At 41.4% G+C, this 18,917-nt stretch overlaps 1 protein-coding gene across 13 annotated transcripts in view; it reads right to left on the bottom strand.

The window, feature by feature from the left end:
- Positions 1–18,917, bottom strand: part of lrch3 (leucine-rich repeats and calponin homology (CH) domain containing 3) — a 137,024-nt gene that overhangs the window by 71,335 nt on the left and 46,772 nt on the right. For all 13 annotated transcript variants that reach the window (XR_013886332.1, XM_080185778.1, XM_080185774.1 and 10 more), the window contains exons 4-5: positions 7,643–7,748; positions 765–901 (exon numbers count right to left, since the gene is read on the bottom strand). Coding sequence is in view for 12 of the 13 variants with exons in the window: in XM_080185778.1 (XP_080041904.1) it covers positions 765–901; positions 7,643–7,748 (243 nt within the window). In the remaining variant the exon portion in view is untranslated. The remainder of the gene's footprint in view (positions 1–764; positions 902–7,642; positions 7,749–18,917) is intronic.

An 18,917-nucleotide genomic window follows, 5' to 3' on the forward strand; every position in this document is an offset into this window, starting at 1 on the left:
TGCATTAGAATAATACTGAAAGTCAGGTCACAAATATGTCAACACAATACAGATCCAAGTAAATGTATGATATCTCAACTGGAGTAATCACAAAGTTGCTAAGAATGGATAAGAGTGCTCTTAAAACTGTCATAAGTAAGTGAAAATTGAATACTCAAGCCCGTATAAGAAAAAACTGCAAATGTTGCAATTCAAGTAAGGACAGAAAATGCTGGAAATAATACACATCAGGTCAGTCAGAACTGCAGAGAAAAGGCAGATAATAATCGCTCCGGTGTGTTCCCCTGACTGAATGTCAGGGGATAAAACAGGCATTTTTATAAGTCTAAAAAAAGAGGCGTGGTAACAAAACATATGACTTATTCATTTCCCTGGCAATGCCTTGACTAATCAGGGTCAAATTGCCCAGCTTAAGTTTCAAACAATGCTTGGCAGCTATCTGTCAGTTACTATCAACAGGTGCATTCTCCTTGGCAACACCTTTACCAATCACAGTCCATTTGCAAACCACCATTTTCTTCTCATACAGTATAAATTGTTACTTTCCCTTTGTACTCGTGTGTATTCTTGCAAAGTGTCCTGATGAGTGCAGGACAAAAAGCTTCAACATACCCCTTTATTCAGCAATATCTGTATATGTTGAAGGTACTAAATCTGTCACAGAATATTGTTCAGAATCTGAATTAGGGAGTGAAGTAATAATTTTATAATAATTATGTAATAATTCTGAAATACAAAACCAACACATAAAAAGAACCAAATACCTGTGCAGGTGGAGACTGTAAAGGATTGTTATCCAATATGATTGTTTGGAGATGCCGCAGATTTCGATAGCAGACGGGAATTGTTGTCACTTTATTACAGGAGATGTCTAATCGCACTAGTGGTAAATCTGCAAGTTCTAACAAAGTGGTAAACTATTAATCACTGACTTACTTAATTGTTCAAAAGATGTGTGTGCTGTAAACCTAACCCTCTTCAGGGCAACCAGCATGATTTTGCAAATTATTCCAAAAATGAATTTCAGACAATCATTGACTGTACTAAAGAAACTTAGAGATTGTTGTGTATCTAATTCATAAATAAATTTTAACTTCTTAATGCTCTAGGGTCCAGGTTTGAATCCCAACATGGCAAATGGAATTTGAATTCAATAAAAAGTGGAATTAAAAGTCTAATGATGACCATGAAACCATTATCGATTGTCACTAAAACCCATCTGGTTCACAAATGTCTTTTAGGGAAGTAAATCTGCCACCCTTACCTGGTCTGACCTACATGACTCCCGTTCCACAACACAGTTCAAGGGCAATAAATGTCCAGCCATGACACCTGCATTCCCTGAATGAGTTTTTTTAAAAAAAAAAATCGCATTTCATCTAAAAGACACTACAATTTTTTGATGGGATGTGGACATTGCGGCATTTGTTGCCATTTCCTAACTGCTCTTGAATGAAATGGTTTACTTGACCATTTCATAGTGGTGCGGATTAAAAGTTGCATAAAGACCACACCAGGCAGGAACGGCAGATTTTCCTCCTTAAAGGATATGAGTGAACCAGATTTAGATTCTGAGGCTAGCTTTCAATTTCAGATTTTTTGATTAATTGAATTTAAATGGGGCGGCACAGTAGCACAGTGGTTAGCACTGGTGCTTCACAGCTCCAGGGTCCTGGGTTCCATTCCCGGCTCGGGTCACTGTCTGTGTGGAGTTTGCACATTCTCCTCGTGTCCGCGTGGGTTTCCTCTGGGTACTCCGGTTTCCTCCCATAGTCCAAAGATCTGCAGGTTAGGTTGATTGGCTATGCTAAGAAATTGCCCCTTAGTGTCCATGGATGCGCAGGTTAGAGGATTAGTGGTATAAGATGTAGGGATATGGGGGTAGTGACTGGGTGGGATTGTGTTCGGTGCAGGCTCGAAGGGCCGAAGGGCCTCTTTCTGCACTGTAGGGTTCTATGATTCCACCAGTTGCCAGAGCATTAGCCAGGGCCTCTGGATTACTATTCCAATGACATCACCACAAAGCCACCATCTTCCTGATAACCATTTCCCACCTGCCTATAAATTATGAATGTAACACATGGGAAAAATATTTATTTTCAATTACTACAGTAACACTTTTCTCACGTGATCCCAATGTATGACCTGATATGCTTTACCACACTTCTTCAACATTGCTGACAGTGGGTTTTCCCTCCTACAATACTTTGTGGGCCAGTCTTCGCTGCTAAGAACCATCATTTTCAACTATACAACTTCAACCCCAGCCAACCCTACCTCCATTTCTAAGTGTCAGGGTCATAGAGGTTTACAGCATAGATAAAGGCCCTTCAGCCCAACTTTTTGATTTTGATTTATTATTGTCACATGTATTAACATAGTGTTGTTTCTTGCACGCTATACAGACAGAGCATACCGTTCATAACATTTGGAATTTAGAAGGCTGAGGAGGGATCTTATAGATACTTACAAGGTAATAAAGGGGCTAGATAAGGTAGAGGTAGAGAGATTCTTTCCACTTAGAAAGGAAAACAGAACTAGAGGGCACAGCCTCAAAATAAGGGGGAGGGGGGGGAGCAGTTTAGAACAGAGTGGAGGAGGAACTTCTTCACTCAAAGGGTGGTGAATCTCTGGAATTCTCTGCCCATTGAAGTGGTGGAGGCTACCTTGTTGAATATATTTAAGTCACGGGTAGATAGATTTCTGATAGACAAGGGAATTAAGGGTTATGGGGAGAAAATGCGGAAGTGGAACTGATCCACTTCAGATCAGCCATGATCTTATTGAATGGCGGGGCAGGCTTGAAGGGTTAGATAGCCTACTCCTGCTCCTATTTCTTATGTTCGGAGAGAAGGAAACGAGACAGTGCAGAATAGAACATAAGAACATAAGAAATAGGAGCAGGAGTAGGCCACCCAGCCCCTCGAGCCTGCCCCGCCATTCAATAAGATCATGGCTGATCTGTCGTGGCTCAGTTCCACATTCCCACCCTCTCCCCATAACCCTTAATCCCCTCTCTTATCAAAAACCCATCAACCCGCGTCTTAAAATGTAGAATGTAGTGTTACAATCATAGCTAGGGTGTAGAGAAAGATCAGCTTAATGCAAGGTAAGTCCACTCAAAAGTCTGACAGCAGCAGGGAAGAAGCTGTTCTTGCATCGGTTCGTACGTGACCTCAGACTTTTGTATCCTTTTCCCGAAGGAAGAAGGTGGAAGTGAAAATGTCCGGGGTGCATGGTGTCCTTAGTTATGTTGGCTGCTTTGCTAAGGCACCGGGAAGTGTAGACAGAGACAATGGATACAAGGCTGGTTTGAGTGACTGACTGGACTACATTCATGACCTTTTGTAGTTTCTTGCAAACTTGGGCAGAGCAGGAGGTATACCAAGCTGTGATACAACCAGAAAAATGCTTTCTATGGTGCATCTGTAAAAGTTGGTGAGTGTCTCGTCCATGCAGCCCAGTTTTTAACCACTAAGCTAGTCCCAGTTGTCCTCATTTGGCCCATATCCCTCTATATCCATCTTACCCAAGTAACTGTCTACATGCTTTTGAAAAGAAAAAATTGTACCCGCCTCTACTACTACCTCTGGCAGCTTGTTCCAGACACTCACCACCCTCTGAAGAAATTGCTCCTCTGGGCCCTTTTGTATCTCTTCCCTCTCACTTTAAACTTATGCCCTCTAGTTTGAGGCTCCCCTACCTTTGGGAAAATATATTGACAACCTAGCTGATCTATGCCTCTCATTATTTCATAAGTCTCCATAAGATCACCCCTAAGCCTCCAACGCTCCAGGAAAAAAAGTCCAGTCTATCCAGCCTCTCCTTATAACTCAAACTATCAAGTCCTGGTAGCATCCTGGTAAGTCTTTTTTGCACTTTTTCTAGTTTAACAATATCCTTTCTACAATAGAATGACCAGAACTGTACACAGTATTCCAAGTGTGGCCTTACCAATGTCTTGTACAACTTCAACAAAATATCCTAACTCCTGTATTCAATGTTCTGACCAATGAAACCAAACATGCTGAATGCCTTTTTTTACCACCCTGTCTACCTGTGACTCCACTTTCAAGGAGCTATAAACCTGTACTCCTAAATATCTTTATTCTATAATTCTTCCAACGTCCTACTATATATTGAGTACATCCTACCCTGATTCAATTACCACCTATTTGATTGTATTCTAACAATTGTATTCTGCAGCTGAAGCAATGCAACCAAGTTACCAGACTACAACTTCTTGAAGCCATTGCAAAGCCCTAAGCCTCATATGTCCTAATTCACCCAATAGCCATCCTTTCCCCACATATTATTGCTACCCTTCAGTTTCAATTGAGTTAGCTGTCTCTTGCTCCCAGGTCTGCTGAACAATCTTTTTCACATCTGGCATCCCAATTAAAATTCAGCTTGGAATCAGATGAAAACAAAGCTTTTTTTTGGAAGGGTAGTATTGAACATGGCTCAAATATTCCCACAAGTGTCCTAAATTAGCCTGAATCCACAACACAGTGCTGCCTCAGACTGATCATGAAGACAGTTCATGAAGAAGCAAGAAAGGAAAACAGGACACTCGAGCAGATGTGGAACATTTATTAGAGTCTGAGCAGAGTGAGCAATGCTTTATTCTACATCGTTCCCCTGATAAACATTACCTGTAAGTATCTGGCAACTTCACATTACTAACCCAAAGTTACTCTGACAAGTGGAAAATACTTTTGTCTTCAAACAAAAAACACAAATTGTTTTTCAGGTCAGAAAGTAACATATGGAAATAGTTTACAATAACATGGAAAATATCAAATCACAAACTACAGTACTTATATTTAACTTTATGCTTTGCATATTTTATTGATTATCTTTGTTCATTACATTAGCTTTTCCTTTGCTTTTTTAGTTTGGTTCTGAAACCTTTTCTTTTTACCAGAAGCATTAATAGAATGGGTATGGCACAAAAGGAAGCCATTCAGCCCATCGTGTCCATGCTGGCTCTCTGTATCAGCAACTTGGATAACCTCTTGTCCTTTCACTCTAGCCCAGCATATTTTTTTTTCTCTTCTCTTCAGTTACATATCCCACAACCTTTTTGAAGCCCCATCTGTATCTGCTTCCACCATACTCTCAATGCAGTGTCTAGCCACTCACTGTGTGAATATGTTTTCTGCTTTTCCTCAGGTTCCTGTTGATTGTAATGAGATTTAGCTACATTTACTCACAGAGCACAAACTGCTTGTTCCTGTCAGAGTAGTGGTGGGAGCGATGGAGAGTCGGTAACGTTCAAATTAATTAAACAGAGTTTGGCACAATTTTGTTGTCGCTGGCTAGTGATAAACTGGTGCTGACTAGCTTTCTTTGCCATCTTGTGATTAAGTTTCCATTCACAACTGTAAGCTTTAGAATCAGATGTTTAAATAGTAACTGCCACAAACATAGGAAAGTACAATCATCTCATGGAAAGAAAACAGTTGCCAAAAAAAGCGGCTTGCCTAAAGTTACAGGAGTGCAGTAATTTAAAATCTTAACTTTTTCCTCCTGGCCTGATAGTACAAATGTTCAATAACACAATAACTAGTCAATCTATTTACTAAAACAAGAGAATTTCAGCACCTTCCTCTTCCTTCTCCATAACAATCAAAGCCCCGCCACTTCCTTTCCTGAAATTATTCATCAATCTGGGACATGGATAGTTCTTTTTACCTAGCCCAAACTACTGTTTTTCAAGCATGAACCTGCTAGGAGACTGTTGAACAACCTATTCAAGTAAGTAAACAATTTCATAAATTCCTTGCTGGGATGTGGACACCACTGCCAAGGTCAGCATTCACGTTCATCCTTAATTCCCCTAGGTTGATGGTAAGTCATGGTGTAGGTATTCCCACAGTGCTATTATATAGGGAGTTCCAGGATTTTAACTCAATAACAACGAAGGAATGGTGTTATATTTCCAAGTCAGGATGGTGGGTGGCTTGGAAGGAAACTTGGAGGTGGTGAATGCTTCAATGCACCTTCTGTCCTTGTTCTTCTGGGAGTATAACCCAGATTTAGAACATCCTATTAAAGACACCTTCGGGAGTTGCTGCAGTGCATTCTGTCGATTGTACACATTATAGCTATGAGGCATCAGCATCAGAGGACTGAGTGTTGAAGGTGAAAAATGGAGTACCCATCAAACAGATCTGGATATTGTCAAGTTTTTTTTTGAGTGTTGCATATGGGAGTATTCTATTGTACTTCTGATTAGTGAATTGCTGATTGTGGAAGGGCTTTGAACAGTCAGGAGGCGAGTCACTCACCAAAGACTATCCAACCTTTGACCTGCTCTTGTAGCCACAGTATTTGTGTGTTTGGCCCAATTAAGTTTCTGATCAATGTTAACCCACAGATGATGATGGTGGGGAATTCAGCAATCGTAATAACACTGAAAGTCAAGTGGGATGGTTAGATTCTCTCTTGTTGCAGATGGTCACATGTGGCGTGAATGTTACTTGCCACTAACAGTAAAAGTCTAAAAGTTGTCCATATCTTGCTGCATGAGGGCATGGACTGTTTCATCATCTAATGAGTTGTGAATTGAACTGAGTACAATGTAGTCATCAGTGAACATCACATTTCTCGCAATGTGATGGACAAAAAGACATTGATATGCAACAAGAGTGAATGGACCTTGGGTAATGAACTGAGAAATGCCTTATAGCCAAGGAGGCACTTTCTGAAGTGGAGTTATTGTTGCAAAGTAGGAAAGGGTGCACACTCACCTCTGGGATTCAGCTTTTTTGCAATGTGGGAACCAAGGCTGTAATGAGTGATCTTGACAGAACAATAGAGCAGAGACCAATCTATATATACTCTTTTCATTGGTATGCCTTTAAGAAATAACAATTCTAGCTAATTCTGTATTCCACCTTGTCATGGCCAAATGGAAGAGCCCTTATGCCAAACTCAGTGTAGACCAGAAATTGTACCATGGATCACCCTGATCTCCATGCTTTAGTACAATGGTCTCCAGACTCTGATCCGGATGCAGCCTGCTGCAGGCCGGATGTGGCCCAAGGGCCATAGTTTGGAGACCCCTACTTTAGAATGACATCATGAGAAGAGCATTATGCAATTTTATAAACAACCTTTTCATGGCTTTATTAGTGGGGACATAGAGCACAAGTACAAGAAAGTGATGTTAAACTTGTTTAAGACACTAGTTCAACCTCACCTGGAGTACTGCAGATTTACAGATTTAAAATAATAGGCAAAAGAAGCAAAAGTAACATGACAAAAAAACTATCCCATGCAGTGAATGGCAAAGTCTGTAATGAACTGCCCAAGTGTGGGGTGGAGGCAGGTGCAATCAAGGCACTCAAAAGGGAATTAGACTATCATAGAGTCACAGACAGGCCCTTTGGCCCAGCTCGTCCATGCTGCCCTTGTGCAGCGTTACAGGAAGAAGGCAAGAGAATGGCACTAAGTGAATTGCTCACTCAGAGCTGGTAAAGTCACAATGGATCGAATAAGTTCCTCCCACCTTAACAATTCTGTGACTATGTGAATCAATATAACCCTAAGTCAGTTAGACACACAACCATGAAGATGCTTTCTGTGGTTTCTACAGGGAAATGAAACAAAGCACAAGGCACTAAAAATGACTAACCTTCTGGTAGCGTTACTAAGTGATTTCTCCTTAAGTTCAGGTCCCTTAAAATCTCCAGATTTCCAATCTGTGGTGGTAATGCCTGTATCTCATTACAGCTGACATCCTGCAGAGAAGAAAACAAAATTGATTTAGCTTTACTGATTATCAGAGCCTTGTAAGATCAACTGCTATCAACTCCATGCCAGTGATAAGGCAGGTCTGTAGAAAAAGGGACAATCAGCCATGGATATCTCAGGAAATAAAGGAGGATATAAAGTTGAAAGAAAAGGCATACAAAGTGGCAATGATTAGTGGGAAACTATAGGATTGGGAAATCTTTAAAGGTCAACAGAAAGCCACAAATATACTATAAAGGTAAGATAGATTATGCGAGTAAACTAGCTCAGAATATAAAAATGTATTGCAAATGTTTCTACAAATATATAAAGTGAAAAAGAGAGACTTTGATAAACATTGGTTCTTTAGAGGATGAAAAAGGCGGTTTAAAAATGGGAAATGAGGAAATGGCTGAGGCAATGAACAGGTATTTTAGGTCAGTCTTCACAGTGGAAGACACAAATAACATGCCAAAAATTGATGACAAGAAGGCTATGGCAGGTGTGGACCTAGAAACAATCATCACTAAGTAGTGTTGGGCAAACAAATGGGGTTAGAGGTAGACCAGACTCCTGGCCCTGATGGAAGTATCCCAGGATACTAAAAAATATGGCGGAGGAAAATAGCAAATGCACTAGTAGCAATTTACCAAAATTCACTGAACTCTGGGTGGTTCCGGCAGATTGGAAAGTAGCAAACATGACGCCACTGTTTGAAAAGGGAGGCAGACAAGAAGTGGGTAACTATAGGCTGGTTAGCTTAACTCCTGTAGTGGAAAATACTTGAATCTATCATCAAGGAAGAAATAGTAAATGTCCCATTGGGAAGAGCAGCATGGGTTTATGAAATGCAGATCATATTTCACTAATTTAGTGGAATTCTTTGAGGACATTATGAGCTCAATGGACATTGGGAAACGGGGGATGTGGTGCATTTGGATTTCCAGAAGGTATTCAACAAGGTGCCGCACCAAAGACTGCTGCAAAAGATAAAAGGTGCATGGTGTTACAGGTAATGTATCAGCAGGAATAGAGGATTTTTAACTAACAGAAAGCAAAGACTGAGGGTAAATGGGTGTTTCTCTGGTTGGCAATCAGTGACTAGTGCTGTGCCTCAGGGAACAGTGTTGGGACCACAATTTATAATTTACATTGATATTTGGAGTTGGGGACCAAGTGTAGAGTGTCCAAGTTTGCAGGTGACACTAAGATGAGTGGTGCAGCAAAGTGTGTAGGGGACACAAAGTCTGCAGAGGGGTATAGAGAGTCTATGTGAATGGGCAGGGTCTGGCAGATGGAGTACAATGTTGGTAAATGTGAGGTTATCCATTTTGGTAAGAATAACAGCAAAATGGACAGTTATTTGAATGGTGAAAATTTGTAGCATGCTGCTGTGCAGAAAGGATCTGGGTGCCCTTGTGCAAGAATCATAAAAAGTTGTTTTTATAGCTGCAGCAGGCAATTAAGAAGGCAAATGGAATTTTGTCCTTCATTGCTAGAAGGATGGAATTTAACAGCAGCTAGGTTATGTTGCAGCTATATAAAGTGCTGGTGAGGCCATACCTGGGTTATGTGTATGGTTTTGGTCTCCTTATTTGACAAGGGGTATGCTGGCACTGGAGGGTATGCAGAGGAGATTCACCAGGTTGATTCCAGAGTTGAGAGGGTTGGCTTATGAGGACAGACTGAGTAGATTAGGACTATACTCATTGGAATTTAGAAGAATGACGAGGGATCTTATAGAAACATAAAAGAATATGAAGGAAATAGATAATTTAGAAGAAGGGACGTTGTTTCTATGAGCAGGTGAAACTAGAACGGGGGAACAGACTCAAAATAAGGGAGAGTAGATTTAGGACTGAGTTGAGGAAAAACTTTTTCACCCAAAGGGTTGTGAATCTGTGGAATACCCTGCCCAGTGAAGCAGTTGAGGCTACCTCTTTGAAAATGTTTTAAGACAAAGATAGATAGGTCTTTGAACAGTAAAGGAATTAAGGGTCATGGTGAGTGAGCGGGTAAGTGGAGCTGAGTCCATGAAAAGATCAGCCACGATCTTACTGAACGGCAGAATAGGCTCAAGGGGCCTGATGGCCTACTCCTGTTGCTAATTCTTATGTTTTATATTCTTATTCTCACCGTGGAAGTCATCGCCTTAGATCAATGGTCTACAATGCACTTATCCATCGCTCCATTCCATTGCACAGTTGTTACAAATGCAAGGTTTTATAACACTATTATGTTTGGGACTGTGTCTTTAGTTTATTGTAAAATAGAAGGAATGGAAGGGGATCATATGACCTGTTCTAAATTCTGTTGACAAGTTGTCTAGGTGGCTATGTTGTTGTAGCGGGGTTGTACAATGATTTACAGGGAAGTAAATGCAAGATATTTAGACCTGTAAAGAATAACAAGAGTGTAGTCAGCAAGTCATGGGGAGGTGTTAGAAAAGTCAGGGTTTGTAAGTGATTATTCTTTTAATTAATGAATTAGTTTCAAGATAAGGACTTTGATGAATTAGGTATTTTTTAAAATGGCAATCAATGATAGCTTTAGGGTCATCATTACTGAGACTAGTTTAAAATTCCAGATTTAATAATTGGATTTAAATTCCACCAGCTGCTGTGGTGAGATTTGAATCAGTTTCCCCAGAGCATCTTCTAGGATTTAGCCTGATCAGCAGCACACAATCAACCGGAGTTCCACAGGTACGAGTATTTCTACTGGTCTGAATGGCATAGATCCACCAACAATAGCTTCAACTAACAGAAATAGTTGCAGCAACTGTTCATTTGCTTATTCTCAGCTTCTAGATCAAGTCTCTGTCTTCTTCAACCTACCAGCACTGGACAACTGGAATCATCATGTGAGCTCTGATGGCTCTGTTCAGTGTCGGCTGTTTTCAGGCTTCCCAGAAGTTTTGGGTTCCAATTTCAGTTAAGGATCTCGGGGTCTCTTTCAAAAAATACAAGCTTTGCCCTTATCTATGCTGAAGGTACAGCTTCAAACAATTTTAACAGATTTGTCAAGCATGATTTATCTTTTCATAAATACATGTCAACTCCAAAAATCATAATACAACGGGGCAAAGTAACCTGTTAGTGCACCCCTAATAATATTCTTGCATTTTCCCCACTACTGACGTTAGGCTAACTGGGCCTATGGTTTCCTGTTTCCTCGCTCTCTCTCCATTTGTTAGTAGTGGGGTTACATTTACTATTTTTTAACCCACAGCATCCTTTCAGGAATCCAGGGAATACTGGAATATCAAAGGCAATGCATCCACTACCTCTGAAACTACCACTTCTAAAATCTGAGAACATAGACCATTAGATCCAGGTGACCTTTCAGCTTTCAGTACCATTAATTTCTCCAGTACAATTTCTTTTGCTGATCATTTTTTCATGCTCTTCTTTCTCACTAGGCCCTGTATTGCCCACGATTTGCGGAATGTTTTGTGTTTCTTTTACCGTGAAGAGAAATATAAAATGAGTGCTAATTGCACTATCGCTTCCTTATTTCCTATTATAGCATTTCCTGTCTCTGCCTCTAAGTGATCAATGTTTACTTTTGCTAATCCCTTCCTTTCCAGTTACCAGTAGGAACTTTTATAATGTTTTAATGTCTCACTCTCATTTCCATGTCCAAATGCAACAAAACTTGGTCAATATCCAAGTTTGGACTGAGAAGTGACAATGACATGTGGGACACACAAATGCCAAGCAATGATCATTTCCAATAAGAGAGAATCTAACATTATCCCTTGATATGCAATGACATTATTATTGCTGAATTGCCCACTATCAAGATCCTAGGGGTTACCATTGACCAGAAATTGAACTGGACTAGTCACATAAATACTGTGGCTACAAGAGCACGTCTGAGGCTAGGAATCCTGAAGTAAGCAACTCATCTCCTGACTCCCAAATGCCTGTCCACCATCTACAAAGCACGAGTCAGGAGTGTGGTGGAACACTCCCCATTGCCCTCGGATGAGTGTAGCTCCAACAACACTCGAGAAGTTTGACACTATCCAGGACAAAACAGCTCACTTGATTGGTGCCCCATTACAGGCATTCACTCCCTCCACTACTGACGTGGGAGCTGTTTGTACCGTCTACAAGGTGCACTGCAGGAATTCACCAAGGCTTTGTAGATACCACCTTCCAAATGCATGACCGTTACCATTTGGAAGGACATGGGCAGTAGATGAATGGGAACGCCACTGTCCCCTTCAAGTCACTCACCACGCTGACTTGGAAATAGATCACCACTCCTTCAATGTCACTGGGCTGCAATGGTTCAAGAATCATCACCATCTTCTCAAAGGCAAGTCTAGCTAGTGATGCCCACATCTCATGAATGAATTTTTAATAAATTCTAATTATTCTTTATTAGTTACTTGGTCATTTTTTGCTGAATTCTAAAATCTTCCTAATCTCTAGGCTCACAGTTCTTTTGATAACGTTACAACCTGTCTTAATTCAATACTAGCTTTAACTTCCAATCAAGCCATGTTGGACCATTTTTCCTTGTGGGCTTTCTGTTATGAAATCTAACCTACTCTGTGTGGAGCTTGCAAGTTCTCCCCATATCAGCATGGTTTTTCTCCAGGTGCTCCTGTTTCCTCCCACAGTCCAAAATGACATGCTGGTTAGGTGCATTGGCCATTCTAAATTCTCCCTTAGTGTACCTGAACAGGTGTTGGATTGTGGCGACAAGGGGATTTTCACAGTAACTTCATTGCAGTGTTAGTGTAAACCCACTTGTGACACTAATAACGAAACTGGTAAAAAACTGTGGAACGCAAAGGTTGGGAACTTCAACTCCTGACAGACCTCAGACCTTCTGTCCATGTGCAGAGCGGGAGCGAGCTTCACATGCGCAGTTCTACATTTTCACACTCTGTGGAGCTAGTGTGCCCGTGCACAAAAGAAAATGGAATAAAAACCTGAGTCAGATGACCAAGTACACAGCACCATAGCTAGCAAATGCCCCAGGCTGGAGAAGGTTTATAGGTGTTCCCCAGGGGTTGGTACTGGGGCTCTTGCTTTTCCTCGTACATAAATGATCTAGATCTTGGTGTGCAAGGGGAAGTTTCAAAGCTTACAGATGAGACAAAACTTGGAAGTACTATAAACTTGAAGAGGACAGTGTAAAACTTCAAAAAGACATGGACAAGTCTGTGGAGTGGACAGATAGGTGGCAGATGAAGTTCAATTGGAGAAATGTGAGGTGATGCATTTTGGTAGGAAGAACAATATAAAATAAGGGGCAAAATTCTAAAAGAGGTGCAGGAGCAGAGGGAGAACATAAGAAATAGGAGCAGGAGTAGGCCATCTAGTCCTTGGAGCCTGCCCCGCCATTCAATAAGATCATGGCTGATCTGAAGTGGATCAGTTCCACTTTCCCGCTGTCTCCCCATATCCCTGAATCCCCTTGTCTATCAGAAACCTATCTACCCGTGACTTAAATATATTTAGTGAGGTAGCCTCCACCACTTCAACCGGCAGAGAATTCCAGAGATTCACCACCCTTTGAGTGAACAAGTTCCTCCTCAACTCTGATCTAAACTGACCTTCCCCCCCTTATCTTGAGGCTGTGCCCTCTAGTCCTGCTATCCTTTTTAAGTGGGAAGAATCTCTCTACCTCTACCCTATCTATCCCCTTCATTACCTTGTGCGTCTCTATAAGATCCCCCCTCAGCCTTCTAAACTCCAACGAGTACAAACCCAGTCTATTCAGTCTCTCTTCATAGGCTAGCCCCTTATCTCCAGTATCAACCTAGTCTAGTGAACTTGCTCTGCACTCCCTCCAAGGCCAATATATCCTTCCACAAGTGCGGCGACCAAAACTGCACATGTGCAAGGAGATGAATATACATGTGCATAGATCTTTGAAGATGGCAAAACAGTTGGAGTGAGCAGTTAATAAAGCATATTGTATTCTGGGCATTGTTAATCAGGGCATAGAGTGCAAGAGCAAAGAGCTTATGCTAAACTTATACATGGCAATAGTTAGACCTCAGCTGGAATGTTGTGTACAGTTCACAAACAGAAGAACCATCTCAGAACATGGTGGCAGCAATGGAGACACAGATATAAAAATACATCAATGTTACCAAAGGAGTCACAGAGTCAAGAAAATCTATATAGCAACTCATAACAAATCAGCAGAAGGAGAAGGCATACTGGAGAGAGGTGCCTCTCTCCAGACTTGATGAGCAGTCCCTACCCCAATTTTGCCCATTTGACTACATTAAGGACCTGCAGAAATGCCGACAGTGGTAGTTATGGAAATACCACTTTCTCCAGTATGGAAAAATATCAGGCCTACACTCCGAAGAGCAAAAGCATCCTTTCTTAATGTTCTAAGTCCAGTAATAGACGACATTCTCCTGACATAGCATGTGGGGACGTCCACTTTAAAAATATAATGAAAGCCTGTGACACCTGGTTTAGCCTGAAGCAAAACTTACTAACCAAACAAGTCACATTTTAACTAGAGGTTGCAACGAGCTGCGGAATTGACTGAATTTTGTCATACATTACCTAGCTATTTTTTGTGGATATGGGGCACTGAAGAACGAGCTAATCCGTGATTGCATAGTTGTAGACATGTGAAACAAAAATTTCTCTGGCTTTCTGCAGATTAAAGATAACCTTACTTTGGATCAAACTGTCCAGTCACATTCACCCATGTGTTTCAGATTCCAGCATCCGCAGTATTTTGCTTTTAGTTCAGTATGTGAGCCAGGCCGAGCTTAAAGAATTTAATCGGGCACGATTCAAATGCTTCACATGACTCAGTTGACTGGATAATTCCATGGCAGTGGCTCCACCATCGTGGATGGAAAACCCCAATTCAACAGTCGCTTTGATACAGGCCTTCCAATTAAAAAAGGACGATCACTCCTCGTAGTCAAAAGAGGGACACATCAGTGATTTTTTTCTATGTTCTTCACAATTGAAATGCTAGAAAAACCAGATGATTCCCACCATGGGGCAACCTTCAACCTTTTATTTAGAAGTGGTGGAACTTCAGCCTTCAGCAACTGAGGGAGTTTACACAATCAGCAGCAAATTCCTTTCTTTCAAAGAACCCAGGCAGAAACTGAAGTTATGAATCTCCCTGTTCTTCACGAAGGCCAGAAGTGCTGGACACAGAAGGCTGAGGCCAGACAGTGACCATCTGCATGAAGACCTGCTGGAGCTGAGGTGGCTCTTCCTAGAAGCGATGAGGAAGAATCCCTTGCAGCACAGTGATATATAGGAGCATTGGAAGATGATTTGGCTTTCCAGATGACAAATGTACCATATTAAGTCTGTGTTGTCTTTTTCAATGAGTCTGCTGTATTTCTCTTGGTTGAGCAGCATTCAGGCTTTTGTTCCACTGAACCTACCAATTTAATGCTTAGTTTATCTCTCTTTGTCCATACTGAGTCTGCCAGAGAGGTTGCCTTGCCTATGTCCATCAGTGTCACAGAGCATATGTGAAATTCAAATGAAATCCATAATTTAGTCCCAGCTGAAAAGTCTTCTTTATTCCACAGCTGGATGACAGAATCCTTAGAACTTCTGAAACCATACAATCCTGTACAGTAATCTTGTCTCTGAGTTAAAGGAAATTAATCCCATTACATAAGATAATGCTGTCTTGTCTCCGTACCTCAACAAGTACCCCAATAAAGTGTGGCTCTCTTACCACTGCCTAGACAAAGTACACAGTCCTCCAGAAAAATCATTAGGAGATCATTCTTCTTCATTTCCTGAAAGGCTTACCAGAATCGTTTCATTTTCCATTATCGGTCAAATTCACTGAAATCTTGGATCTTTGTTACCCTTTTCAGTGTTTGATACAACAGTGAATGTCATGGCTGTGACTTCTTTCCTTGGAGTTGAACATCATTCCTCTGCGAAGACTTTTTCCCCATGTGCTCTGAGAAAGTAACAAGTTCCTCAGTGCGTCCTGAGTTCTCCTCTTATCCCAGAGGCCCAAAGGTTGATAGTCTTCAGTCTTTCCTCTAGGATCAACCTTTTGATGACAAGTCCTCATTGTTCCTGCAATTCAGTACTTCCAAAGCAGACACTACGCACCAGCAATGCCACTAAATTATTGATTTATTCTGCAGATGATGATGTCCTGCCAGTTGTAGAAGAAATCCGATATGTCTCCAAGACAGCTTCTTTAATGGCTGAGAATACTGTGGGAAATTGAATCCCTCAGGACTGCAACATGAGAAGGGGGAAGAACATGGGTTGAAGCTGGGTGGAACCTGTAGTTGTGAAAAGGAGTGCAGAAATGCAATGCAAGTAGCTAAGGACATGTTTTCATAATACAGTTGAAGATTGGATCATTTACTTGCAGGAGGTGCAGTATAAAGGATTACTGGGAGGAGATAGTGGCATAGTGGTACGATTGCTGGGCTAGTAATCCACACAACCAACATAATGCTCGGGAGACCAGGAAGCCCACTGTGGTAGATGGTAGAAAACTCTCTGCAAGTTGGGAGTCATAACTAGCACAAAAGGAAGATAGCTGTGGTTGTTGGAGGTCAATCATTTTAGTTCCTAGGCACCATTGCAGGAGATCCACAGGATAGTATCCTCGGCCTAACCATCAGCTGCTTCATCAATAACCTTCCTTTCAACATTAGATCAGAAGTGGGGATGTTCGCTGATGACTGCACAATGTTCAGCACCATTCATAACTTCTTAGATACTGAAGAAGCCCATGTCCAGTTGCAGCAAGATCTGAGCAATATCCAGATTCAGATTGACAAGTGGCAAGTAACACTGAATCCACACAACTGCTAGGCAATGACCATCTCCAACAACAGACAATCTAACTATCACCCCTTCACATTCAATGGCACGACCATCCCTGAATCCCCAACTATCAACATCCTGGGGTGTTATCATCAATCAGAAACTGAACTAGCCATATAAAGACCTATATGGCTAAAAGAGCAGATGCAAGGCTCAGAATCCTGGGGTAACTCTGACTCCCCTATCCTTCAAGTAAAAGATGCAAGCCAGCAGTGTAATGAAATATGCTCTACTTTTCTGAAAGAGTGCAGCTCCAACAAAACTCAAGAAACTGTCCAGGAAAAAGCAGCCCACTTAACTGGCATCCCATTCGAACATTCACTCCCTCCACAGATGAACAGTGGGAGCAGCGTATAAAGATATGAGATGCACTGTAGAAATTTGTTAAGGCTCTTGGAGGCAGCTCATAGAATCACAGAATTCATACCAGTGCAGAAGCAGCCCAATCAGCCCATCGAATCTGCACCAGTAACAATCCCACTCAGGCCCTATACCTGTAACCCTACATATTTACCCCGCTAATCTCCTGACACTAGGGTCAATTTAGCTTGGCAAATCAACCTAACCTGCATAACTTTGGACCGTGGGAGGGAACCCACGCAGACACAGGAAGAATGTACAAACTCCACACAGTAACTTGAGGCTGGAATTGAACATGGATCCCTAGCGCTAAGGCAGCAGTATTAACTACTGTGTCACCCATGTGCCATTCCTTCCAAACCCCTGACTGTGTCCACTTAGAAAGGCAGCAGACACATGGAAACACTACTTAGAAGTTCCCCTCCAAACTATTCAACATCCAAAATTTTAAAAATACCACCATTCTTTCACTTTTGCTGTGTCAAAATTCTGGAATTTCCTCCCCAACACCACTGAGTGTACCCTCAACACCACGTGGATTGCAGTGATTCAGGGAGCAGCTCACAATTATCTTCTCAACGGCAATTAGCAATAAATGCTGGCCCAGCCACCAACACCCACATCCCGTGAATGAACAAAAAGATGGGATATATGCTAATATATGGCATAGACACAGATGTACTAATGACATGCAGTCAGACTCATGCTGAAACAGAAGGATTGGAACAACATGCCTAGGAACAATATGCCTGTTCTGTAATCTGTTGTATGTAAATACTAATAACTAGTTGTTAAACAGACACCAGAGTTTGACTGCGCAGTCTACTAATCAATTAAGAAGTCTCACAACACCAGGTTAAAGTCCAACAGGTTTATTTGGTAGCAAAAGCCACTAGCTTTCCGAGCGCTTGCTACGCCTTCGCTAGGTGAGTGGGAGTTCTGTTCACAAACAGTAATACAAAGACACAAACTCAATTTACAAAATAATAGTTGGAATATGAGTCTTTACAGGCAATCAAGTCTTAAAGATACAGACAACGTGAGTGGAGAGAGCATTAAGCACAGGTTAAAGAGATGTGTATTGTCCCCAGATAGGACGGTTAGTGAGATTTTGCAAGCTGGGCAAATTGAGAAAAACTGAACACTTCGATAAAATTCAGCAACTTTTATAAAATATATGCAACCTAGTAAACCAAAACTTTATTACACAGCTTCCTTACATGCAGATTGCTGATAATTCTCATGGGCTCTTTCCAGAGCTACAGCTACAAATCAGAGACTGCCCTGATCGAAGTTCAAGCTGGTGGTCAGGCAGTCTGATCTGGGATGAGGGACTTGGAAGATATTTCCTTGGAGCACATCCAGGTCTCCAATTTAGTTTCCAAATCTATCCTCCACTGCAGCTTTGTCATCAATTTCAATTGGAGCAGGTTGGTAATTGCCAAACTTCTTGTAACTTCATCAACCAGCTTTCCATATAGTTGTACAGATATTTTGCTAGGATTGTACATCTTACAGTTTAAAATAAACTTTGAGGTCATCACTGAACCATTTTTAAACTGAGTTAGAAAATAATAAATCTTGCCATGGGACTTAGTAAAAAAGTTGATTCTTTTTCAATTCCAATGCTACATATGAAGAGTTTACTTAACAATGTTTCCTTGGACTGAATTTCTTGCCCATCAGGCATGTGCATTCAGTGGGCAAGGAAGCAAGCATTAAACACGATCTAGGCCGTAGGCAGCCCCAGAGTGCAATATCAGCAGGAAACGCACACTGTGAAAGGCAGAGTGTTGCTGGGGAAAGTGGAATGAGATCTGGCGCCAAGAAAGGAGGGTGCGGGCTAGCACTTCCAATGTGCTCTCTCAGAGGGACAGCCTCTCTGAAGGAGCTATTGCCCCGTAAAAAATAAATATTAGTGGAAAACCTAAGACAGGTTATCCAGGCAGCACAATCATACACAGACCTCAGTCCCCATACACATTTGTTAAT

The sequence above is a fragment of the Carcharhinus amblyrhynchos genome, chromosome 3 (genome assembly GCF_965287045.1).
Source record: "Carcharhinus amblyrhynchos chromosome 3, sCarAmb.v2.hapA, whole genome shotgun sequence".
Classification (NCBI taxonomy): domain Eukaryota; kingdom Metazoa; phylum Chordata; class Chondrichthyes; order Carcharhiniformes; family Carcharhinidae; genus Carcharhinus; species Carcharhinus amblyrhynchos.